The sequence below is a fragment of the Eschscholzia californica genome, unplaced genomic scaffold (assembly GCF_041429995.1).
Source record: "Eschscholzia californica isolate CP2 unplaced genomic scaffold, dmEscCali1.0.p SCAF_3, whole genome shotgun sequence".
NCBI classification, from domain to species: domain Eukaryota; kingdom Viridiplantae; phylum Streptophyta; class Magnoliopsida; order Ranunculales; family Papaveraceae; genus Eschscholzia; species Eschscholzia californica.
Window position 1 is genome coordinate 36,163,001 of NW_028238420.1, and position 27,817 is coordinate 36,190,817.

At 36.3% G+C, this 27,817-nt stretch overlaps 1 protein-coding gene across 1 annotated transcript; it reads left to right on the forward strand.

Annotated features, from left to right (window-relative positions):
- The first annotated feature begins 15,327 nt into the window (after positions 1 to 15,327).
- Positions 15,328 to 21,392, forward strand: LOC147549892 (putative serine/threonine-protein kinase WNK5). Its single transcript, XM_086666063.1, has 7 exons — positions 15,328 to 16,108; positions 16,892 to 17,157; positions 17,544 to 17,767; positions 18,363 to 18,520; positions 18,812 to 19,139; positions 19,477 to 19,884; positions 20,776 to 21,392. Exons 1-7 carry the CDS (start codon positions 16,061 to 16,063, stop codon positions 21,261 to 21,263), a joined length of 1,920 nt encoding a protein of 639 aa, XP_086522189.1. The 5' UTR covers positions 15,328 to 16,060; the 3' UTR covers positions 21,264 to 21,392.
- Positions 21,393 to 27,817: the final 6,425 nt, after the last annotated feature.

Here is a 27,817-nt window from a genome sequence, read left to right on the forward strand (position 1 = left end):
TTAGAAAATTATCATTCGAATCCATATTCTGATGTTGATCACTCATATATTCCTCAAAATTTGGACCCCTATTCTTCCACAGACAATGAAACATATTTTCCTGAAATTCATAATACCTATTCTTCTGGTCTACCACTGTCATCATCTTCTTCCTCAACTAGATGGAATTCTGATTCTGGTGCTACTCACCATGCTATTTCTGATTTATCAAATTTGGGTATTCAATCAGAATTCAAAGGTAAAGGTCAGGTCAAAATTGGAAATGGTTTAGGTTTGTCTATATCTCATACTGTATCTACTTATGCTACTTATGATTTTAATTCCTTTCTGCTTAATAATATTCTTCATGTTCCTTTCATTACAAAGAATCTTTTATCTGTTCATAAGTTTGCTAAAGGAAAATTCCTTAGCATAGAGAGAGAGAGAGAGAGAGAGAGAGAGAGAGAGAGAATAACCGTTTTTTACGAGAGAGAGAGAGAGAAAAAAAAAAAACTAGATCTTGTTGTTTTCCGGAGGAGGGATTCCTCCTCCAGGTCTTCCTCTTTTTTTGTTTGTTTTATTTTGTAGATCTAGAATAAGAAAATCTGAAGTAGACAGAGAAGAAGATGAAGACTCCTTTAACAATAATTCCATCATCGGGTGGTTTCGTCATGGTATAAAGACGGTTTTGAAGAAGATTCAAAGACGGATTTGATGAGAGTTTCTCACTCTAAAAACGGGTTCAAGGACGGTTTTTGAAGTTTTCATAGTCGATCTATACATTGTTGTGATTCATGGAGAAGAGAAGATGGATTTCGGATATGGTTCGTACATGAACAACAACGAAGGTCTGGATTACAAGAATTAAATCAAACGACGGGAATTGACTAAATTATCTCTTCATCGGATTGCTATTAATACTAGTATCATATCATAGTACTACTTCTAATTTTCAATCTTATTTGTATTATGATTTCTATTTTGTCGACCTTTAGGGCCTTTAATTCTCAAATCTTCAGAATCTCCTTTTGTCGGCCTTTAGGGTCTTTTCTCTGAGTCAGTGTCGTGTCAATTTCTTTCTCTTCATGAGGCACTTTGCATTCGAAAGTCCTATGAACTTATCTAATGTAACTCTAATGATGTTTTCAGAGGAGAGGAATAATCAATGATCTACCATGTAACTTTGTGATTGTTATCACTAATGCATGAATGTATGGTTTTGCTCAAAAAAAAAAGTTTGCTAAAGACAATAACTGCTATTTTCAATTCTTTCCTAATTACTTTAAATCAAGGATCTTCAAACTAACAAGGAGTTTGTCAATGGTCTATGTGATGATGGTCTATACACTGTTCAGCTTCAATTTCTCTCTTCTGATGTTAAAAGTGCTGCTTATGCTACTACATTGGCTCCTGACTGGCATTCTAGAATGCCTCATCCTGCCTTCAGAACAACGAAACATGTGATTCAGGCAAATAATCTTCCCTTTTATTCTCTTGTTCCTTTTGTTTGTAACTCTTGTCAAATTGCTAAAAGTCATTCTCATTTTTCATTAATCAAGTGCATCTGCTGTAACTTCTCTATTATAATTAATACACTCTGATGTTTGGGGACCAACTTCATCTTTTCTTCTTTTAATGGCTACAAGTACTATGTTACTTTTTTAGATACTTATACAAGATATACTTGGATTTTTTTTTCTATTTCAAAAGTCTAATGTTTTCTCTACATTTCTCTTCTTCAAATCCCATGTTGAGAATTTGTTTTCCCTCAAAATTAAGTGTATTCAATTTGACTGGGGAGGTGAATTTCGAAATGTTTCTAAATATCTTGGGGCTAATGGTAATGGGCATAGAATTTCCTGTCCTCGTGATCATACTCAGAATGGTATGGTAGAAAGAAAGCACACACACATAGTAGAAACAGGTCTAGCTTTGTTAGCTCATGCTAATGTACCTTTAATCTTTTGGGATTTTTCTTTTGAGACTGTTGTTTATCTTATTAATCGACTTCCTACTGTTGTTCGTCACAATGTATCTCCTCTTGAAGCTTTGTTTCATACTAAACCTGACTATGATTATCTAAAATTTTTTTGGTGTGGTTGTTATCCATGTGTCAGACCTTATAATAAGCACAAGCTTGATTTTAGAAGTTCTTGTCATATCTTTTTTGGCTATAGTCCAAAGCATAAAAGTTATAGGTGTCTCAATCCTCTTACTGACCAAATAATCATTTCTATCAATGTTGTTTTTGATGAATCCCTTTTTCCTTATGTCTCTCTTACTACTCCTTCTGTTCCTCCATTTTCTACTTTTGTGCCCCTCTCTTCTCCTCATTTTCCTAATCTCTCTTCAATTCCTATCTCTCCTGCTTTTGTTCATTCTCCTCTTTCTTCTATTCCTCCTTCCAATCCATCTTCCCTTCCTCCTTCCAATCCATCTTCTCTTCCTCCTCCTTCCATTTCCCCTCATATTTCTTTTCCTCCCTTCCTGTTCCTTCTTCCACTTCTATCTTAAACAATCATCCAATGACAACCAGAGAAAAAGTTGGCATTAAAAAACCCAAAGTATATACTGCTTCTCTACTAGCTACTGATCTTACTCCCACTCTCTATATTCAATCTTTTAAAGATCCCAAATAGAGATTAGCTATGTCAGAAGAGATTAATGCTCTTATCCAGAATGACTACTAGGGTCCTTACTCCTTCTTCTCCAACCATGATTATTATTGGGTGCAAATGGGTTTTTTGAATCAAGAAGAATGTTGATGGTTCTATCTCTAGATACAAAGCACGATTAGTGGCTAGAGGTTTTAATCAAGTTGAGGGTCCTTATTATGAAGAAACTTTTAGTCCAGTCATTAAGCCAGTTGATATTCGAATTATTTTATCTTTAGCTGTCTCAAAGGCTGGGTTCTTCGACAACTTGATATTAAAAATGTTTTTCTTAATGGCTTTTTTAAGGAAGAAGTTTATATGAGCCAACCACCTGGTTTCACTGATTCAGATAATCCTTCTCATGTTTACAAACGACAAAGATCTCTCTATAATCTTAAGCAAGCTCCTAGAGCTTGGTTAGAAAGATTAAGTTCATTTCTTCTTAGTCAGGGCCTTCGAGCTTCTCAAACTGATACATCTTTGTTTTTCATCATCTCTTCTGCTCATGTCATCTATGTCCACATTTATGTAGATGATATTATCATCACAGGCAGTGATTCCTCTTTGGTTCAATCCACCATTACCTCTCTCTCTCAAGAGTTTGCCATTTATGATTTGGATCATCTCAATTACTTCCTTGGCATTGAGGTGTTGTCTTCTTCAGATGGTATGCTTTTCTCTCAGAAACAATATATTTTAAATCTTCTCCTCAAAACAAAAATGAATGAAGCTAAACCTGTGTATACCCCTATGGATACCTCCTCAGTTCTTAAAAGAGATGTGGGTGAACCATTCAGTGATTCAGATATCAAATTGTATAAAGGTATAGTGGGTGTTTTACAATATGCTACCATTACAAGACCAGATATTTCCTTCGTTGTCAATAAAGTTTGTCAATACAGCAACCCACTCAAGATCATTGGTGTGCAATTAAAAAGATTTTGAGATATCTCAAGCACACCATTGATCATTCCTTTAAAATTCATAGGTCTTCTCTCACCCTCAATTGTTTCTCTCATAGCAATCTTCAGGCCTTCAATGGTTCTGATTGGGCCGGATGCCCAGATGATAGAAAATCAACTTGTGAGATTTTGGTTTTTATGGGTGCCAGTCTGATTTTTTTGGTGCTCCAAGAAGCAAAATACAGTTGCTCGTTCAATTACTGAGGTTAATACAAGGTTGTTGCTGATGCTACATCTCAACTTCTTTGGGTTCAATTTCTCTTTGCTGAATTACAAATACCCGCTAGTTCTTGCCCTATTCTTTGGTGTGATAATTTGGAGGCAACTTACTTAACAGCAAATCCGATCTTTCATTGTCGAATGAAACATGTTGAGATTGCTTATCATTTTGTGAGAGATATGGTTAAGGAACAGAAACTTCAAGTTCGCCACATTTCAACTCATGATCAAGTTGCTGATATTCTTACTAAACCCCTCTCTATCTCTCGGTTCTCTGGTCTTCGATCCAAACTTAACATCTCTTACCTATGTTGAGTTTGCAGGGAATGTTAAGGATAATTGATTATCAACTAATTCGAAGTATTAACTTAATTAGTTAGAGAATAACCGAGTTGGTTAGTTAAGGTTAATTGAGTTAGTTAGTTGAGAATGGGTTGTTATGTTAGTAAGAATGAAGTTAGTTATTGTAACAACTAACCACTTTTTTTCACTACAATCTCTGTTTCTCTATTTAAAAACTCTATTTAATCAGAGTTCTCAATGTAAATCAAACTAACAATTGATTAGAGAAATACATCATTTTACAATTTTCTCTTCTTCTTCTTTCTTCTTCTTCTATTCAAACGTGCCATATAATTTTATTGAGATTCAAGTTGAGTTTTGCATTGAAGATGGTTCTTAAAGAAATTTTTTTAAAAAATCTAAGTATTAGAATTTGAATGTTGCATTGGAGACTCTAAGAGAAGTTATTGCTAATATTTAATGGTATTTATTGAGCCAAATATTGTGCAGTTTTGACTAAGTCAAGAAGTCAACAGATTGACCAGAATACAAAAAGAAGACCTTCGTCAAAGCCATCGTAAAGTTAATTCTGTCACCAAAACCCTAACATGGAAAGTCAGGATGAGTCTCTTAAGCACCCTGAAAAGATTGACTAGAATATAAAAAAGAAAGACCTTCGTCAAAGCCATCCTAGAGGTAGTTTTGTCACCAAAACCCTAACGTGAAAAGTCGGGATTAGTCCATTAGGCACCTTGAACCCTAACGTGGAGATCAAGATAAATCTATAATGTGATACTGCATGTGGATAAAGTATATGTTGAAGATTAATTAAACCATATTGATCTTATATCATATGACAAATTAATATTATCGGTCGAAACTATATGTGAGAGTTAGTTCATAGGGGCAACTAAAAAGGTCAAAATAATATTGAGAATGAATAGAAAAGCACAAAACATTTGAAAATTATCATTCAGGTCAAAAAGTATACAAATACTAAAATACCATTTTTTGTCTTTTTGTGTAACGAAATTCTTTTATTTTTCTTTAAATTTTAAATCGATATAACTTTTATTTGAGGTGTCGAATTTCTATAAAAATTATATATTTAGAAATGTGTTTCATTAGCTTTCTAACAAGATCAACTCTCAATACTTTTTTTCAAAAAAAAAACTCGGAAAAAACGGCATTTTTTCCTTACGTTTTACTGCAAACACGTGTTTGCAACAATTTGTTTTGCAAATAAGTTCTGCAAACACATGTTTGCAACAATCTGTTTTGCAAACAAGTCTTTGCAGATAAATTCTGCAAACACTTGTTTGCAACAATCTGTTTTGCAAACAAGTGTTTGCAAATACATTCTGCAAACAAGTGTTTGCAAATACATTCTGCAAACACGTGTTCGCAACAATTTGTTTTACAAACACGTGTTTGCAACAATTTGTTTTACAAACAAGTGTTTGCAAACAAGTTCTGCAAACATGTGTTTGCAACAAGCCCGACACATTAAATGAAACATTTGGGTCGCTTCCTTTATCCTTTCGCATTTCGCATGCATGTCAATGACTGAATTAGGGATGACTGAAGGAACCGTCATTTTCCTTTTCGACCCCTATAACAGTCTCCTATTTCTCAACTATATTAGGAAAAAAAGAAGTTGCACTTCAAGCATAACCAAGTACAAGGTGATAAATGGTTCATATCTGCATCTGCTGATGAATTATGTCATACTGTTAAGTGGAAACTACAATGTAGCATCACCAAGGTTTTAAGATTGTATACTAAAACCAGAAGTTAGAATTGTATCTCTGGCAAACATTCATAAGCGTAAAAATTGCGAAGATTGAAGTGGTATTGCTGAAGTTTTAGTATATACAAAAAGATCAGGCTTGTTTTGGATCCCCCATTTTCGAGGGCACCTGGAGTGGTACTTGTAAGGATTTACACCCTTCTACTAGTGTTTATAGCGGAAATATGACATCTAATGTCTACACTAGTATTCCCAGGATCACATGCAAAACTAGTAATTAATCTAATGGAGATAGTAGATTACCTTAATCGCTTTTCCCTCGAACTAGTTGAATTGATTGAAGAAGACCAAGAGCTTCAAGTGTAGCTCCTCTACTTGGGACACGAGCAATCAATTTGATCTCCCACCTTGTTGTATAGCTAGCACACCAATGGTGGTTGAAAAGAAGAACACCTTCTTCTTTGACTAGATTGATAGTAATGGGAATTAGCTCACTTTCTCCTCTCTACTTGATGTGGTAGAGTAAGAAAGCTTAGAGAGAAATTCCACACATTATTCTCTGCCCTAAGAGTGTTTATATAGAACCCTAATAAGAATCCACCTCCTTTTAGGTTTCCTAAAACACCCTTTAGAATAAGATTTAGGGAAATAGTCGAAAATAACAACTATTGGTATTTTCTCAATTCCCTAAGGAGGAGGTGTCCAAACACCACGAAAATTGGCAGATATAATGTTTATTATATCAGCAACTAACCCTCCAAAATTCAGCCCAATCCGAGTCCTAGAAGTACCCGAACCGGTCTAGGCCCAAAAACCCTGTTTTTGGCCTTTTTGTACTATCTTTGCCTAATTCCTTTTAGGCCTATGAGATATGTTTATGGGACACTCCCATGATTATATCTCACTCCCACTAGTCATATCCTAGATCAATTTGTCACTCTTATGTGTAACCCGTTGTAGGATCCGATCGAAGTTAGCCGCGAATTACTTCGTAATTCGACGATCGTAGTTGGTCTCTAGCTACAACTCTACGATCCCTAAATCAATCGGACTTGATGATCTTCCACATCAATTGTCCTATCCGACAAATTGTTCGCATTGTCACCTTGGTCGAAGGACATCTCCTTCAACTCCTTCAGACTCCCACTTGTACTTAGAACAAGTGCAATGCCTCGATTCCCGTGTCAATTTAGTATCCCATCTGATACGTCACATCATTCAGACTTTCTTGATATCCGAGTACAACTGTAAAAGACAAACGATTAACTTTTAATCCGTTTGAGCGCGGCCACGCATTTTCAGTTGCTACTCATCAAGTGGCCTTGAGACACTTTGTACCTAATGTGATTAGGGTGACACAATCCATTCTTGCGCTCCCACTTATCTTCATGTCTATCCTGTCCTTCCCAGTATCCGTCTTTATAACCTCCTTTTACGGCGCGGCGTTTAACGGAACCAAAGTCGGGCATTCCTTACATAAGATGAGTGGAGCACTCATGTTTTGAGGAATCTCTCCAATTGTCTTTATGAGAAGTATTGACGTTCATCACGAATGATGTACTTCTCATTTGAGGGTTATCCAGTGTATAAACCTTTTATACACCCACGTAGTCGAATAGAATATACTATTCCTATAGCCCATGAAACTGCGCTAACCCATCGACTCCCGTGCTAGTCTTCGTGAGTCATTGTTGTCCATGCAATGACCTGGACCAGGGATTTTTGATAATAAATATTCCAAGTTCACTTAATAGGGTTTCATTCATCAGATCACGTATCTGACAAACCTATTCGGAACGTTTTATTATCTATGGACTGTCGTTTAAACACTAAACCAAGTTTAGACGACTGGTGAATAATTCTTATTATTTCTGATAACGAGAGTTGTAAATCTGAGCCTCTTCCGTAAAACTCCTTTTACCCACTCAGTTTTACTTGTCGAGGTTTAAAATTACACATCATGCCTTAGACTGTGTATGAATCTCATACTATGTCTTAGGTGACAGTTTAGTTTGACTACCGTGGTAGTCGGTTTTAAACTTTGCTTATTATCAATTAATTTGAAGATTACAAATAAGCGATACTTCCTCACAATAGTTGATGACTACTTTAGATATACTTAGACATTTCTCATGCACGCCAAGTCCGAGACTAAGAATTATTTGGAATTTTTCTTTAATTTCACAATTAAACAATATCAAAAGACCATTAAGTCTATCTCTTCTAATTCAGCAACAGGTTATACCTGCCCTTGATGGGCCTAAAAATAGGTCTTTTCCCGCAAGTATACGGGGTCAAGTTATAGTATTTTAGTAAATCGGGAAATCGTCCCAAGGACAAGCTATTTTATCTAAATCTCGAATTAAAACCCCCTTTCATTAATTTTGATTTGTTTTTTTAAGAAACTATTTTAAAAAGAAAGCAATACTAAAAGACTAATAAGAATGAAATCAAGATGAGAAGAAGAATCTAGGGTTTTCGATTTCACCACATAAATGGACTACTTAAAACATGCATTAATTAACAAATCCCTTTTCTCATGTATAACTCAAAATCTAACATAATAAACTATTTAGATTTCGGAATATATTCTTTAATAACACAATTCAAAATCAAGAAGGTATGATTGACTACCATATTAAACTAATTTCCTACACTATCATTCAAGATCTAAAAGGCATATCTCATCTAATAAATCAATAAAAGCATGAAATATCTAATTATAATACATGAATGATAATAAGGTTATAGAATCAACATGAAATGATAATCAATAGGCATTGAAACTCAAAATAAGGATTCATTGATTTATAACATATCTCAAAATAAGCCCAAATATGGGTTTCCTCTACACCCTAGATACAAAATTTAGCTACTCATGGAATCTAAAATAATATTCATTGAATTCATAAAATAAATGGAATTACAAAAGATTAATGGAAAGAAATCACCAAGAATGTTCCCAATCCATATTCCCATGTATCTCCATTTTGATGTCCAATTTAAGCTCCAAGTATCTCAAGAATATTGCTCAAAACTCCAAGTAATAGCTTATTAGAAGATAAAAGAAGAGAAATTTAGAAGAGAGATAGAAGAAGAAGAGATTTTAGAGAAGAAGGTATGGAGAAATTAGAAGGTTAGAAGTAGAAAGAAAATGTAGAGAATAGATGAAGGTGGTAGAGAAAGTAGAAGAAAAGAATGGGGGATTAGGGTTAGAAGATAGAAAGAGAAGTGGCTTAGAAATTAGATAAGGAAGCCATTTGAGAGGGTTGTTGACGTCTAGGTTTTAATGGAGGAGAAAATGATTTATTTATAGGTGGGTTTTGGTTTTGGTTGGGTTAAATGGTAAAAAGAAGGTAAAAGGAGGGTCATTTTTGGAATTATGGGGGTTTAACATTTAAAACCCTAAAAACACAAAGTGTGGTGGCGGCTGGGTTAGTAGGGTTTCAAATTCGTTTGATAAGGTGTGGCCGGGTATGGGTTATTAGGGTGAGACGAAGCAAGAGCCGTCGGATGAGAATAAACACGGATCTGGACGGACAAGAGCAATACACGCGTCCGGGACTACGGGTTCTAACCTGCTTCGGGTGCACGGGATCTGGAAATATAGCTTGATTCTCGGAAACTGTTGGATCTGATTTGCGCGGAAGGTTGCGGCTGAGATTAAGACGTGGGAAGGGGCTACGGATTCTAAGTTGCGACGCGCTACACCGAATCAGAGTCCGTTTCGCTGCTTGGCGGAAACACGGGAATCGCGTATACCAGCCTCCGGTCGTCGACACGTGTCTGATGGTGTGCCGCGCGCCAAATGTGTGCCCGCTATTGTCCCGCAAGTCAACCCTCTTTGACAAAACTTTGACCTTGATTTATTCCTTCGTCCGGACTCCGATTTGACTTCCGTTTTCTCCTACGGACTCGTCTCGACCTCTACTTTTCAACCATGCACTGACCTTGGCCAAATTTCCAGAATGTCCTTGACTCCAAATGACCAAAATACCCTTTATGCATCTTTTCCTCGTTTTTTACCATTTTTTACACCTAACTCCCCAAAACACACCTAATCAAGAAAATCAACCATTTTATTATAATAAAGACCCGAAACGAACTAACTCGACTAAATTAAACGACTTAGATGGGACATTTTCATGACCCATCAGCCCTCTTCAGACTTTTGGTTCTGACAACGGAACTGAATTTCTCACTAAGGACTTATAGTCCTGGTTTCATGCTAATGGCATTATTCACCAACGCAGTTGCATTCATACTCCACAACAAAATGAGGTCGTTGAACGCAAAAATAGACACTTGGTGGATGTTGCTCGTGCCTTGCGATTTCAAGCTAACCTCCCCCTTAGTTTTTGGGGTGAGTGTTTAAAAACGGCAACTTTCTTAATTAATCAGATGCCAACTCCGATTTTATCTCTTAAGTCACCTTATGAGGTTTTATATACTACTCCACCAGACTGCTCGACCCTTCGTGTTTTCGGGTGTTTTTGCTTTGCTCATAATGTCAAAGCTACTACTAAATTTGATATGAGAGCTAAACCAGGAATATTCGTCGGATACCCTTATGGAAAGAAGGGTTACACCATTTATGACATAGAGACTAAAACCCTCTCTGACTCTCGAAATGTCATTTTTTTTGAAAATAAATTTCCTTTTGAGTCGATTACTGACGTTTCTTTTGACTCACAAACTTTTACTCCTTTGAACATTATGGATGACCCTGTGCCTTTTCCCCACACTTCCCGATCTCCGTCGCGACCAAATATTATTCCTCCTCCACCTTTGGTCGAGTCTTCGCCCTCGCCTTCTGTTGATTCCCCTTGTTTGCCTTTTATAGAGTCCTCACCTCCTACTTTGGTTGAGCCTCTTACTCACTCGGATTCTATCGAGGATTTATCTTCACCATCTCCTGTAGAGGTGCGCATAGCTTCTTCTGATAACGCATCTTCTCCAGACTTTCCTGCTTTCGCTTCTACTCTACCTTCTGCCACCAGTGACACTTCACCACTTGACTCTCTAGGAGAGAAATCTGATAATCCTACACGACCCATTCGTACTAGGAATCCGCCTGCTTATTTGGCTGACTATATTCTTTCTAGTTCAGAAACGACATGTTCGCACACTCCTTATCCACTGGTCGACTATATCAGTTTCGATCGATTTAGCCCTTCTCATCAGGCTTTTCTCACTTCCGTCATCACCACGGAAGAACCCAAATCTTACAAAATCGCCTCTGCTTCTCCAGAATGGCGAGAGGCGATGACTGAAGAGATTTCAGCCCTCGAGACTAATAATACTTGGTCTCTGACTTCTTTACCACCTGGCAAGAAACCAATTGGTTGTAAATGGGTTTACAAAATTAATTATCGTTCGGATGGATCTATCGAACGTTATAAGGCACGCCTCGTCGCCGAAGGGTATACCCAGGTTGAAGGTGTCGACTATCATGATACTTTTTCTCCAGTTGCCAAATTGGTAACTGTTCGAGTCCTCTTATCCCTTGCGTCTATCCAAGGATGGTCATTGCATCAATTAGATGTCAATAATGCTTTCCTCCAAGGAGACTTGGAAGAAGAAGTCTATATGACCATTCCTCCCGGTTTTAGCAGCAAAGGTGACACTAGAGTTTGTCGCTTGAACAAATCATTATATGGTTTGAAACAAGCTTTTAGGCAATGGTTTGCTAAATTTTCATCCGGTTTAAAAGCCGAAGGTTTTTCTCAATCTTCATCAGACCATTCTCTTTTCAGTTATTTTAATGGTCCGACTGTTATCTATATTCTTGTCTACGTAGATGACATCATCATTACAGGCAATGACAACAAGGAAATTAACTCCCTTCGACAACGTCTTGAGAAACGATTTTTTCTTAAAAATCTCGGACGACTTCAATATTTTTTAGGCCTAGAAGTATCTAGGTCCCCTAAGGGTATTTTCCTCTGTCAACGGAAATACACTTCAGACATTATCCGTGATTCTGGACTTCAGCCGAGCTCCAATGGTTAATATACCTTTTTCAGGACCTTCGGATTTCCATTCCAGAACCTTTTCAGGTTTTCTGTAACAATAAGGCGGCTATGCATATCGCTGTTAATCCAGTTTTTCATGAACGAACATAGCACATTGAACTCGATTGCCACTTTGTTCGTGAGAAACTTGAAAGTGGTCTTATCCAGATGTCTCATGTCCGCTCTGCAGATCAGGTCGCTGATGTTTTTACAAAGCCCCTTGGTTCTGACCAATTTCACCGGTTATCTTCCAAGTTAGACTTGACTCAGATTTCTTCCCCAGCTCCAACTTGCAGAGGGGGGGGGGGGGGGGGGGGGGGGGTAATGAAGTAGTATTGGAGGTGCGCATAGCAAATGGCACCTCCCACCATCAACAACCTTATCCAGCACAAGGAAAATCTCCTTCCAAATTCATCGACCCTCTTTGTAAATAAATATATTAGTTTCCTTTATTTGTGATTAGATTTCCTAATTCTTGTTTATTCCATTGTGCTAATTTCCTCCTTTGTAAAACTATAACTACATGAACAATCAATCAATAATATACCTTTGATTCATCTCTAATAGTGCTGGATTTATAATTTTACACATCTATCTTTTTCTAAGGCTTAAGTTCTTAAATCTTTATCCTAACATATGTACAGTTTCTCTAACGGGTGCATGAGGATGAAGAATCACTCAACTATGAAAGCCAATGGGAATTTCAAATTATGATGTCTCCATCATTGGATAGTATTGGGATAAAATTGATCTCGCTTTCTCTCTTCCTCTTTCTAGAGATGTCACTACATAAATTGGATCTTCAAAAGTCCAACCTAGTTATTGCAATCTCATTTCACCCCTAAATAGTGGGGCATTTACCAATAGTAGATTAACCCTTCCATCAACTTAAATTATAAACTAAAGAAAATTAATGGATTGACAGTGTTAGATTTGAGCTTTTGTTTTAAACTCCTTTTTTGCTAATCACTTTTGTTTTTATATACATTAGGTCTATAATCAATTCCAATTTAGTATAAGATATAAGATTCAACTACTTATTGTTATTAGTTATTATTATTGTTTGAGATTGAAAACTAAATAAATTTAGAGAATCTATCCGACATTCGTAATGTTGTATTATGGAGCTTAAATATGTCATAAAATGATGACAGTAGTTCGGATATTCTTATTATATAAATTTGAAAACAAATATCTTTGCTCAAGTTGATCTTGTATATTAATCCAAGTCCAGTATAATCCAAATGGATTGACATCACACTATTTAGTAAACTCATCATCAATGTGTCCCACTAACAAAGTCTTCGTGTTGGTTCACGATTATGTATGCATTTATATTTGAGGTAGGTGTCAAAGACATGTTTGTTCATCACTTTGGTGTTTGTTTAGTCTAAATAATATGTTGGGGAATGTGGTTTATATGTTTACAGGTGTTATTGTTATAATATAAAAAAAAAATTATTTTACTTAAAAGAAGAAAAGCTTTAAATTAAAACTAAATGGTAGCTTTTATATTTTGTTAAGCTAAGATAACAATAATTGTCTAATAATCGAGCGTACATAATTATTTATTATTAATTTATAACAATGTTAACGATATCGCGATTTATAATAGCCAACCCTTACGAACAAGGAGTACCAATCAAATCCGCTAATATTAGCTTGAACATTACTAAATCAAATTATAAGCACATTCTTGAAGAAGAGATTGTTTTTAAGATTAATAAAATCTCATTTGTGGAAGTAGAGAAACATTTTTGGTTTCTTAATTAGGTGATCATGAATTTATTTATTTTTTTCTTTGTTTCTTTCTTTTCTTCATTTGTGTAGATGTTATATGAGTGTCATCCCACCACGCGAAAGTTGGAAATTAGAAAAGGGATGTGTAAGACCATTGTTAAAATAGGATTAATGTGACATAAGTAGGAGAACAAATGCATTTATATTTAGATGATTGGACAGAGAAGGTGCGGCGTATGGTCAGCTCAAAGATATAAAATAAGCCCTAAATATATGTTTTATTGCATTAAAGTCATAAATATATTTTCCATTACATTATGGTTTAAAGGAGAAAAATAAGGGTGGAGGGCTCCAAAAATATCAGAAAAAGTTAAGGAATAAGAATAAAAAGAATATGGGGTGGCCTACTTTGGGAGCAAATATATTTTATCTTCTTTCAAAGCACAAAACTTGTTCGTTGATGAAATGAGTGATTACAAGATTATTGTGGTGAGAGGTAGAATGGGAAGGAAAGCACCAAGAGTAAGTGTACTCAGTTCGGGTTGTTTAAAAAGTTAAGTTACGAGCTTTTAACATTATTTTCTTTTTTATTTGTCTACCTTTTAGTTACGCATGCTTTTATATAATTATAGATTTGGATTTTTAAAGTAGTAACACATATTTCACTGCAGTTATATGTTCGTTTTATCTATAAATATATTTATCTTTGTGACGTAACGAACATTCGGAAAAAAGTTATTGAAAATTAACTCATTATACATTATCAACCATAAGTATTGTAGAAATTGTTTTTGTTAGTAGATTATACAACATATGTTTGCTAAGTAAAGAAAATCACAAAACCTACTAACATAATTAATTCAAGATTCTTCCTATCACATCTTTTTTGGCATACAAAAATAAATGTGATTGCCACGGATTAACCACCTAAAGAGATGGCTTTCGATTTTATTTGTAGATTTTTTAAATGATGATTTTAAGAGAAAGAGAATAGTTGATGATCCGCCCACTTTTGGTTTGGGATTCTCTTCTAAAAGATTCACATTCCTTTCAATAACATAATTTATGATTCGATCTTGTGTACTAAATCCCATTCTTGATTGCCAAGTAGTTCATTTCTGTAAAATAGGAAATTAGATCGAAGGCAATTTTAAATGCTTTTATGTTAAAAAGTTAAGTTATATATTTGTTCGGGTGAAAAAATAATTGTATTTTGTTGTTTAAAAATCAATCTATTATAATAAAACAGGTTATTACAGGAGGTATAAGTCTGACCGTTCAATTGTATTGGAAGTTTAATAAAGATTACGCTCGACAGCTGATATAAAATCTTCTTCAAGTAAATTGACTCAAAACATAAGGATATTAGTGCAAAACGATCATTATCGATTAGGATACTATAGTAACTACCCGGTGTTAGCCAAACGATATGCGGCATCGGTTAGACGCGGTGGAAACCTATTCCACCTAGTATATTTTATATTTGACTAATTTGCCTTATTGGGACTTTTCAGGTCAGACTACATTTTCCAAACATTTAAAAGCTTAAGCCAAGCGCGATTAAGCCATTAAAGCCAATCATGAACTCCAAAGGTCATGAAATGATGAAACCACCTAAAAGCCAGTACCAAGAGTCACCACCAAACAGGAATCTAAATTTTCCCTATTTGCCGATCCAATCCGATCCGATCCGATCATATATTGTCATTCAACTCCAATCCCCACTTAGACAATGCCACACCTACCAACAATGGGACCCACTTCAAAAAAATTTGTTCCTCTCTTCCTTCATATAAATATAGATATACACCTCTCCTACCTCCACTCCGTTCCTAACATTACCAAAACCACTTTTCCTTCTTCCTTTTGGCATCTTCATCATCAACATCTCTCTCTCTCTCAATCTCACTTTTTTTTTGTTCCTACCAACATCAATTCCTATCTATCCCACTTTCTCTCACTCAAAAGAAAATTCTTATTTCTCTTTCACAAATGACACCAACAAAGCGTAACCACAAATTCTTCAAATTTAGATGCCCACTTTCCTTTAATTCAATCTAGCTAGCTCTCTTTCCTTTTCAAAACTTCACCCACTACTACTTGTGCAAGCAAATATTCCCCATCAAATCTCTCTCATCCACAACTTCTTCCTCTTCATACTTATCATAAATGTTAGGAGAAGATTATAATTTCTCACGTGTAATAGTAATTGATCAAATGGGTTGGATCATTCTTAGAATAGACTATTCTAGACTATTTTGGCTATTATTCGGCGTCTTCCCTTATGAAAACCATGAAGGGAAACCACGGATCTAGCAGGAAGGAAGAGAACAATTCAAATTCATAACAAGTATTAGTAGTAATTTTATAGTCAAGGAATTAAAGAGAAGTGAATTTAGTAACCCATTGTTTAAAATCAGATAGTTAGTTAAGAAGGGAAGCATAGGGGGGAAAGTAAACATGGATTTTGAGTATATGGAGACCGATCCATCCGGTCGGTATGGCCGGGTAAGTTCCTCTCTCTCTCTCTCTCTCTCTCTCTCTAGTTTTTTTCTCCTCAATTTTACATGCATGTGTGTATTCAATCTTATTGATAGAGATCAATAATTGATTATAATAAATAAAGTAAATTGTCTAAAATAAAATTCTTAGAGAGCATAATTGGTAAAAAAAAAAAAATTGCAAGATTTAAGCTAATTTATCTACTAAAGAAGCATATTTATGAATAAGTGACTAGTAAGAAATGATTTGTGAAAATATGATCTGAAGAAATTTATTACCCGCAGAAGCAAAATAAAAAAAACTTTGTAGGAAGACTTGGTGAGATTTATGCTTTGCTATCAGGAACCTTTTATTATAATAAATTTCTTATTATCAATATTTATACCTAAAGTTTCATTTAAATAATCTGGTGTGAAAATTGCCGCAATAAAATTTAATATGCAAGAATGTAAATTCAACTTCGACCTATTCTTCATAATTGTACTCTATTTGCTCAATAGATTAAATTTGTAAACAACGTTGAAAAAAAAAAAAATTGGATCACTTCTTTGTTCACTGTTTTCGAACAAGACATAAGGGTATTATGTCTTTTAACACCTCTCTGGGCGTGTGACACGACCAAATCTTGTCTTATTCACCAGGTGACGAGGCAGTGCGCAAGGGGTACTTTGATCATTTTTCATCTGTAAATTATTAAGTACATATTTGAGACAAATTACACAATCTCCATAGCACAAAAATAGTAAATGTAAATTTTTTGTGTTTATTGGTTTTATTGAATATTTGAAGTTCAAAGAAGTACTTGGAAAAGGAGCAATAAAAACAGTATATAAAGCATTTGACCAACTACTTGGAATGGAGGTTGCATGGAACCAAGTTAAACTTAATGACATTTTCCGATCACCGGAAGAATTGCAGCGATTATACGCAGAAGTTCACCTCCTCAGTACTCTCAACCATGACTCTATCATCCACTTCTACACCTCTTGGGTGGATGTTGACGGAAGAACCTTCAACTTCATCACTGAAATGCTTACTTCCGGTACACTCAGAGAGTAAGCAAACCCCCCTAATACTATCCTAGTATTTCTTTTCTTATTTTCAAATTAAGATTTAAAATCGTACTTGAGATATTATAGGCTCAAGTCAGATTTGAGAATGTTTGCTTTTATCTGACTTGTGCATATCACTCATTTGAATGGAAAATTAAACTTGGCTTGATTTAGGTCCATATGAATCAGATGTAAAATAAGATTTCATTAAAGTCTATTGCCTGAAATACTTTGAAATGACTATTGTGTATGTGCTTAACCAAAACAACTCAAACTTAGATTCAGACAATTTAAACTTGCTCAGACGAGTCAGATTCAGACAACAAACACACCTATTCTTTTGATTATAGCATGTTTTGAGTTGATTTGAATACATGTATGGGTTGCAGGTACAGGCAGAGATACAGACAAGTAGATATAAGAGCAGTGAAGAACTGGGCTCGGCAGATATTGAATGGTCTAGTGTACCTTCATGGACATGATCCTCCTGTTATTCACAGGGACCTCAAATGTGATAACATCTTTGTTAATGGACATCTAGGTCAAGTCAAGATTGGTGATCTTGGTTTTGCTGCAATACTCCGAGGTTCTTGTCATGCTCACAGTGTCATCGGTACGTCTCCCTTAATAGCATTATCTCATCACATTCAGTTATGCGATACGTGTTCCAATTGGTTACAGGCACCCCATTCCTAATGCACCCCACTTATACGGAGCCTGCGTATAGCACTATATGGGGCGACCTAAACATTTTCCCTCCACAATCTTTGGAAAGCCTTTAGTGCAGTAAAAACTCTAATGGCTCCTCTCCAGCTCTATACTTCTATATGCACAAAACTACCCCAAGCTTAGTCTGTTCATCACAATTCTGTAGATAATGGTTATCCTTTTTCAGCGACAACAAGAGTTTCTTCTCTTCGTCTCTTACCTTATTATTATGTTATCCATCGTATTCTAACTTAGTCTATTTGAGACTTTTCTCACACGCTCCCAACATGTGACGTTCTATTTTAGTCTAAGAAGTCTTTTTTGACTGGATGGCTGGGAACTTCGATATCATGTTAAGTTTATGAACTTTTAACGCAAAACCAATTGGAAATGAATAGAGAGGACCTCTGTATATATATTTATATATATATTATTGGCTTGAGGATCCTTTGTCTACGAAAGACTATTCTCACAATGTTACTGTGACATGCCTGATACAGGGACACCGGAGTTTATGGCACCAGAGCTATACGAAGAAGATTACGATGAGTTAGTTGACATTTACTCTTTTGGGATGTGCGTATTAGAAATGGTTACCTCCGAGTACCCATATGGCGAATGCACCAACCCTGCGCAAATATATAAAAAAGTCACTTCGGTAATTTCGTAAACCTAAAATCCTTCAAGATCAACAATTGTATAATGGTCTATCAGTAATGCTACTTGGGCCGGCTATGGCTCCGAATATGGCCCAAAAAGGCCAAACCTCTGACTATTCACGTGAGGCTCAAATTTAAGATTGACTGTTTCAGACCATGTCCTGGCCGCGGTCAGGCCATGTTCCGACCCGTGTCGGGCCAAGTAGAATTCAAATTGGTTTGTACGTGTAGAATTGCTCGTCAGGGCCAAATTACAAGAATTTGACACAAAATTAACTACTAAATTGTAGGGAAAGTTGCCTGATGCATTTTACCGGATACATGACGAAGAAGCCAGGAGATTTGTGGGGAAATGCATAGAAACAGCTTCGAAGAGATTACCAGCTAAAGATCTCTTGCTTGATCCTTTCCTTGCAACCGATGAGGTTGCAAATGTTATTTCCACTCCCAATTATCATCCCAATAACCCAACCGCGAACTATGCCAAAGATAATTCGGAATATGTTCCTTCATCGTTGTCGAAACAGCCAAGTTGGAGTAATGACATGAAAATTACAGGGAAGATGAATCCGGAAGATGATACTATTTATCTTAAAGTCCAGATTGCTGATAAATATGGTATGTTTTCTCATTAATACTCCGTTTCAAATCAAATTATGCCAACATTTATAATAAATTAATTTGAATATTTAGATTGAATCTTATCTTAGTATTATCAGTCACTAGGTTTTGATGAGCATTTCTTACCATGACAGTGGAACTAGGAGTTTATACATGGATGAATAATACAATTATAGACATAGGTGGTGTTTATTTTTTTTCTCATTGTCTGAGTCTAACTTCGTCTATATCTGAGTGGTCTTAAGAAAGTCGAAAATGCTAGGTTCACTAATTAAACTAAGGCAAATCTTCCCATTCAGCTTACTTCACTATGCTTGTTTTAATGGTATTACAGGTAGTACAAGAAACATATATTTTCCCTTTGATATCCACAGTGACACTCCAATTGATGTGGCAACCGAGATGGTGAAAGAGTTGGAGATTAACGACCGAGAGCCGGACGATATAGCAGCTATCATAGAGAGGGAGATTTCAGGTTTGATCCCACAATGGAAAGATTGGGAGATGCCACCTTCATCACTCAAGCTAAACCATGATCGGCACGGCGATGATGATAATTACCATACCTCTACATACAATCACAACTATGATGATGATGACAATGACCAATCTAATATGACGCACCATCATCTTTACTCTCCAGTATCTTCTTCATCTCAAGCTTCTTTCTCTGCCCTAGTACATCCAAGTGTGTCCCTCTTTAATCGCGAGATGATCTACGGCTGTGATTGGCTCCATCAAGGTATCTAATGATCCATCATTAACCTTCCTTCTGTTGAATAGAAAAGTGATAAAAGTGGCTGCAAAAAAGTATGACCTACCCCAAACCTAAACATGAATCAACAATCAATGGAAAGTGAAAAGTTGATCGAGTGAGAGAAAGAGAGTGGACTAGAAATTGGAGACTGTTGATTTCTTGTAGGTCTGAAGTATACTTTGACTTGGAGTCTATTCTAGCATTTTTTTAAAGATAGAACGTTATGGTAACGGTCAATTTAGTCAAAGAGTCATGTTAGCTATAGAGGAGGATTTGAACTCTTAATCAATTGCACAAGATCTAGAACCACTAAGCTACAACTTAAATCATGTCATGAATCTGTTTAAAATTTAATACACATTTTGAAAGTGACATACAAAATTTGAAATATGACGCCCTAAGTCAGGTGGAAACCTAAAGCGACCAGAGACCGCTTTGCTTGCTTTGGACCCGGACCGCCCTGATTATAGGGAAATGATAGAGGACCCTACCCATGCACTCTCTAGTACACTCCATTGGTTATAACAATCAACTCCTCTGGTTATAACAATCAACTTCTTTTTTATGATGGATTCCAACAATAGGTTGAACAGGGAATGTAATGAACATTTATAACAGATTAAGCACCTTTCCCTAACGACGCAGTTTGCAACCGTAAGTCCTTGAAGAGCCAAGATCTGTTGTATCACCAGCAGTCCGAGAGACTTGCTCACTTTTACGAGTATACTTCTATTGTTCTGCTATAATAGTACAAGTATGACTACAAATACAAAAATTTGTATAATGGAAAATAACAATGTTGCACCCAAAAAAATGGTCTAGACTTCTTTTCTTTGTGGATATATCTCTCAAAAACCTGTTATTGTGTCGATGTAGATGACGATGATGGAAGCTCGCAAAGTTCATTACATTCAGGAATGTATTCGAACATGAACTACCAATCAGCAAGTGAACAAGATTCTGATCCTAGTCCGAGCATAAGAGAAAACCAACCTCATCAAAATTCAAACACAACAAAATGTACTACAAGGTTTTGCCCGGAAACAACTGGATGTTATCCTCAAGAAGTGGTGTCTTCCATCTCAAAAGACCAGCGGAGGAGCTCCGTAGACAACCGCAATCCTCAGTTAACGAGGATGAAATCATTTGTAGATGTACGCAGTCAATTGTTACACCGGTCACTGGTGGAGGAGGTGAACAAGAGGAGATTGTTCAAGACAGTTGGAGCTGTTGAGAACATTGGTTTTCAGTCACCAATTGAGGTAACTGCGCCACCATCATCTCCCACCGGAGCTGGTTGGTCTGTTAAGAGTGGCGGTGGTGGTGGATTCCAGAAGAATAAGAAGAAACTGTTCAATTGGTGATGATAATGATGAAAAATGTAAGCACTCAGTTGATAAAAGTTCTAGATGTACAGAGTTTCCTGTCCTATTTGTGTTTACAAAATAAAGTGTGAACTTAATATTCAAACCGAGCATTATGTGAGACTAAAATAACAAGTATCTCTAAAGTGAGCATAAGATATATTTAATTGTCACGAAATGATAGTGTGCCCAGCTAGAATGCCAAGTAAAATGCCTATTGGTAAATTAAGAAGCAATTAATAAATAAAAAATTGATGCTTGGTGGATTTGAATATGCGAGTTCGGTTGCTTCACATAAAGAACTTATGCAAGTATATCTATATTTGCAATTATCCATCTTAGTGGATCAATAACTATGAGATACAGGCTTTCTGAGTACGTGGGTTGATGTAATAGTTTTAGGATTCTAGGAAAGAATTGGGGTATCAAGTGTAACAATGTTTAATTGATATGTTTTGGACGTGGTAGAAATATATATACATTCTATATTTCTATCGTCTTGAGCATCAAAGTCACACTACCTTTCTCTCCGAGCTTACACATATATAACCTTCCATGACATTTTTTTTTTTAATATTGACTAGAATGGTCATTTACAAAGGCATTGCCGAATTACTACAATGTGATAAGCACGATAATTGTCGAATTACTACTGACCTAAAACCCCACAAATGAAACGGCCTAAAGCCTACAGAAACTACTTTCTTTATACCCAAGTGGGATACCACGCGATCGAACCTGGGACCTCCGCATTGTGGAGTAGATGCACTTACCAACTGAGCTACCATTTGTTGGCCTTTCATGACATTCTTGGTTCATCATATGCGGTAGTGGTGGTGAACGGGTCGTGCCGTGGCGCCACGGCCCGTTTGGCAGTCGTGGCGTGTTAGACCAACCACGTCAGGCACGGCTTTGTGCTGTGTCGTGCCCAAATCACAAAGTCTGGGCACATAAACGTCCCATGGCGACGACCCAATCGTTGTCGTGCCGTTTTCGGGGCGATTCCGACCGTTGCTGTGCTGGGTTGTGGCTAATATATCAGCTGATGCCGGTCTATTCACGATTTATTTATTTATTTATTTGTTAAAAAAAAAGTAACAAAGGGAAGCTCTAAATATTTTTCAAATCAAACGTTGTGATCTTTGTTTAAACTTTAAAATCAATGTTTATTTTATTAATTAATAATTTTATTAAGTATTAATTTATTAATTAATAACTACTTTCAACAAAATGACAATAATCTTTTGTAAATCGAGTACTCATTTCTAACAGGTTAGCGTGGCTGGTTAGGAACGCCGCGGGCCGTGGTTTGTCGTGTTTCCGTTCCTAATGTGTCGTGATTGACGGGTATGGGAACTTAAAATCTCAGATCCGCCACGACCCGCTTAACCAGTGACGGGTCGACACGGTTCGATACACATTGTTCCGTGACGTGCCGTGTTGCCCATAAACGGGTCGTGTCAGTCCTTTTTCGGGCCAACACAACTCGTTGGCCACCCCTACTATGCAAAAAATGCCCTTTATAACCGATTCCAACCAAACTCTCTTGCGGTGGGAATCCTAGTTTAAATCTGCCTCCAAACCCAACCGAGAAATGCTACTTGGCCCGATTGAATGACCGACGTCTGCCCGAAATATGACGTGGCCGGCCACGTCGGGCCAAAACACGTTTCCGTCAATAGCCACGTGAGAAAAATGCTTTATTCTACTTCAGTCCTTGTTTTTGTTCCAACTCCTAATTCTTTTCCTGTCTTTCTCTCTCCAACTTCTTCCATGTTCATCAACAACAAATCAGTTCTCATAAGATTACAATCATGACTGAACTAACAGAAAATCAATCATCAACTCCAAATGAAAATCAACCAATCATTCATGAACTTGTTTTTGTTGTCTATGTAAACTCATGAACTTGTAAATCTTAATCTTAATCACATATAAATTACCAGTTGAGGGTTTTAAGAAAGTTATGAAGGTCATTAAGAACATAAAAAAGAAGATGAAGATTTAACAAACAACATCATCTTGGTTGAAAAATTTCTTCAATGAAGTGCAGGGCCGTGCCTGACAATTTAAGGGCCCGGTGCGAAATTTAACCGGGGCCCTTTGTATAGATGTGAGGTAAACAAAATTTACACGCGAAGTGATGACACATATTTCACCAGTAAATTGTTTATTAAAACTATGATGAATCTAAACTCAATGAATAACAACTTTATATTATTCGTGTAACATTTTTTTTCTAATAAAGTTGTCCTTGATTAGTATAGGTTTTTATTCGAAATTAAGAACGCAAGGGAGAGGGAGAGAGAGACAAATGAGAGAGATTGTATATAGAGTTAGAGATAGAAAATAAAAATAAACAAGATTGCGAGATAGAGTTTTGTGTGAAATATATGAAAATTGGAGAGAGTAAAAAGACCTTCGTGTATTTTATTTTACAAGAAATTATTTGACTATTAAAATCAAGTTTGAATTAAACCAGTAACATTAGGTGGAACGGACATTTAAAACATTCCCTAGGACGCACGCAGAGTTGGCCTTTATAAAAAAAAAAGGTATGAAATTGCTTTCCATGGGGTTCGAACACATGACCAATTGAGTGACATTCACCAACTTTTCCACTAAGCTACACACAACAATTGATTTAGGACTGTGTGTTTAATATAAATTTAGAAAAGCAGGCACTAATGACCAACCAAAAAGTGGGCCCTTTGTGGTGGGGGGCCCTGTGCGGGCGCACGGCCCGCACCCCCCACCACACGGCCCTGATGAAGTGACTCTTCCATCAAGATGTAACAAAAAGGTTGAAGATGGATTTATTTAATCGTTAGTTTTGGATCTCCAAATTTGATCTTCTTTTTTTAATCATGGATTCATTTTTGAAGATGAACCTTCATAGGTAAGAATATCCACAGTACCAACAATTAATCCCATGGATTAAACAAGAAAAGAGAACCAGAACTGGATTCAGACAAAGTAAAGATGAAAGACCAACATATATGTATATGTATATATATATTAACAAGCGACGTTGAAGGAAGATGGAGGGAAACCCTAATCGATTGAAGGAAGATGGTGGAAGAAGGATGGAGATGAAGGAAGCCCTAGATCCCCAAAAACTTTATTGATTTACACCTTACCCGATCAAAGTCACGAAACCCTGGTCTCCTTATCATTGCTAATACAAAAAAAAAAAAAAACCGGAAGAAGTAATCATTCCAAGTTCTCCTTTTCATCAGTTATACATGACAGATGATCTTATTTAAGGAGGAAGAGGAGGAGCATCTGATGAGTATGTAAATTACTCCATTTTTGGCTTTATTTTATAGTCTTTACGTGTTAATTTTGGTGGAATGAATTAAGTTACATGGTTTTGCAGGAAACTCCCGAAAAGATAAATAAGTTACTAATACAAGAAGTTCTAAAGATATTGAGATAGATATATGACTTGGTAACTATTAGAGATGAAGCTGGTTAAGAGAAGGGTGTGTCTGCAAGAAGACATTTGTTAGGGGCTAAATGCTAATTAGTGAAAGGTTGTAGGGTTGGAATCAGACTATTAAAGAGTTACTGTTGCTGCCTATGTGAGAATTAATTTAAAGTAAATAGATGTCAGCATCCACTAATGGGTAAAAATACATACGCGGTGTTGTCTTTGGAATTTAACGAGTTTTATTTCCAAATAGATGTGTTTCCTAAACTCAATGCTTTCCCAATTTTTAATTCTTTCCAAAATCTTTGGCTATTGAGATAATATAAAAAGAGGTCTAACACATACAATAGAGGACAACTCCACCACCAACATTGAGTGCAATATTAGAGGAGCAACACAAGAGACTTATTAGCTTCTTTTGGAGTATAATTTTGGGAGATTCTTGAGCTATAATTGAAGACAAGTTTTGGAGAAAGACGGGAGTAACAGGCCTCATCAAATATCAATTTGGTTTTATCTTCTTCACTCTTCTCTTTTACTTGACTATTATTATTGAACCATGTATTTAATATCTATGGGTTTCTAACTCTTCCGCTAAGATAGAGGATGAAACCCTAACATGAGTATTTGAAATTCTAATATTATATTTATTTTATTATCTCTTTTAACGTGTTTTAATGTTTCGAATTAATCGTACTTCGGTTAGCCTTAGAAACTAACAACTTGGTTCTTAATTGCATGATATATTAAGTGAAGTGGGTTATGGGTTTAGTTAATTGAGAAGGGTCTTTTATAGTTTTATCTTCCGAAAATTGAAGATTAATTTCTATTAATTTTTGAGTTATCAAAAGAGGGATAATAATTTGAATAGGATATTAAATTCGAATAGGATTGTTAGTGGTGAATTCCAATATCCTAGATTCACAACCTAATAATTTTCCAACAATTTACCTTGTTTCTTTAGTTTTACTTTTTAAGTTTTCAAATATTTTCACAAAATCAACTATTTTCTCTCCTAGTTTATTAGATAGGTTTAGGTTTAGATTTAGTTGCGTACAAGTCCTCGTGAGATCGACCTCGTAATACGTGTCATATTCACATACGATTCGTGCACTTGCGAGTTTTAATTTGGTCTAGTTAGCCTAGTATTTAGGTTCACTAGATTTCACATCAGCATCCATTAACACTATAACTGATATGTATACCCATCGTATTGATAAAATTACAAACCCTGTCAATGGTTTGATTTGCTTCATCAGCTTAAGTTTCCACCAGTTTCAAATTTACAATATCAGTACCAAAAAATGATCACCGTGGACTAAGATTTTGTTGAAGGGAGAACAGAGCCTTTGGGTTGGGTCAAAATTTCAGTTTGGATTCAATCCTACCACTAATGAACACAAATTGGTCTGTGTCCGGAATTTATATAAAACCAATATGACTTATTATAATTTTTGTGAGGTCTTGACCATTTTAGGGGACCGAGTAGGAGAACGCAATAATAATGAGCTTAATCAATGGAGTATTAAATAATAAGTGTTGAACAATAAAGAATAATAATGAAAGGTAATTTCATTGATAGAATTGAGTACATATTTATAGAGTGTACAACGGGGTTTGTAGAGAAATTGTAAATAAGGAAACAATACCAAAAGGATACAATAAATTACAATTGCTATATTTAGTATTTCTTTCTATCTTGGGGAGATATCTTCTGGATATCTTCTTTGTCTTCAATATACTTCAATACCCCCCCCCCCCCCCCCAGCAGGGGAAGGAATCTGAATCAAGCCCAACTTGGAGAGTAACCGATGAAATGGATCAGAACCAAGTGGTTTTGTAAAGTTGTCAGCTATCTGATCGGCGGAGCGAAGGTGAGTCGTCTTAATAAGACCAGATTCAATTGTCTCACGAACAAAATGGCAATCGATTTCGATATACTTGGTTCGTTTGTGGAAGACAGGATTGGCGGCAATATGCATAGCTGCCATATTGTCAAAGAAGACATGAAAGAGTTCTGGAATCGGGACACGGAGGTCATGAAACAAATTTTGCAGCAACTGCAGTTCCGCAGTGAGTGTAGCAAGAGCCCGATATTCTGCCTCAGCCGAGGATCGGGAAACAGTTGGATGTTTCTTAGACTTCCAAGACAACGGGCTCGAACCAAGCATGGTGAAGTAGCCGGTGGTCGAGCGACAGGTGATAGGGCAACTGGCCCAATCAGAATCGGTAAAGCCGGAAATGGTAATAGTGTTGGACGAAGAAAGAAGGAGGCCATGATTCATGGTGCCTTTCAAATAACGAAGAACTCGAGTAGCCGCATCCATATGGTTGGAGTGGGGATTCTGCATGATGACTAAGGTAATTCACGGAAAAGGAAATGTCAGGACGAGTCACCGTGACATAGAGAAGGCGACCAATAAGACGTCGAAACGAAGTTGGATCGTCTAATAGTGTACCATCAGTAGGTAATAACTTAAAATGTTGTTCCATAGGAAAAAAGACTTGGTTTAGCTCCAAGGAGACCCGAGTCGCGAAGAATATCCAACGTTCATTTGCGTTGATAAAGAAAAATGCCTTTCTGGGAACGAGATACCTCGATTCTAAGAGAGTATTGAAGTCGTCCAAGGTTTTTAAGAGAAAAATGTTTCTCAAGACGTAGTTGAATAGATGAAATTTCCGAGGCATTATTGTCGGTGATGATGATGTCATCCACATAGACTAAGGCGTAAATGGCAGTCGAACCATCAAAAAAACAAAACAAGAAATGATCAGAAGATGACTGTTTAAAATCTACAGCCTATAAGCCGGTAGAAAATTGAGCAAACCACTGTCGAGAAGCTTATTTTAATCCGTGAAGGGGTTTGTGCAAACGACATACTTTGTGGTCACCAGTCGTGAAAAAAACCAGGCGAAATAGTCATGTAGACATCCTCATCCAAGTCACCTTGAAGAAAAACATTATTCACATCCAACTGATGCAGGGGCCAATCTTTAATAGCAGCAACGGAAAGAAGTGCACGAACAATGACCAATTTCGCGACTAGGGCGAAAGTATCATGATAATCGATGCCTTCAACTTGAGTATAACCCTTAGCAATGAGTCGCGCTTTATGACGCT

What these genes read in the sequence shown, in the direction of transcription:
- LOC147549892 (XM_086666063.1), top strand. Translation starts at nt 16,061, where the DNA reads ATGGATTTTGAGTATATGGAGACCGATCCATCCGGTCGGTATGGCCGG. An exon ending in CATCCGGTCGGTATGGCCGG is followed by an intron (nt 16,109 to 16,891) that starts GTAAGTTCCTCT and finishes GAATATTTGAAG; the next exon opens with TTCAAAGAAGTACTTGGAAA. An exon ending in TCATGCTCACAGTGTCATCG is followed by an intron (nt 17,768 to 18,362) that starts GTACGTCTCCCT and finishes TGCCTGATACAG; the next exon opens with GGACACCGGAGTTTATGGCA.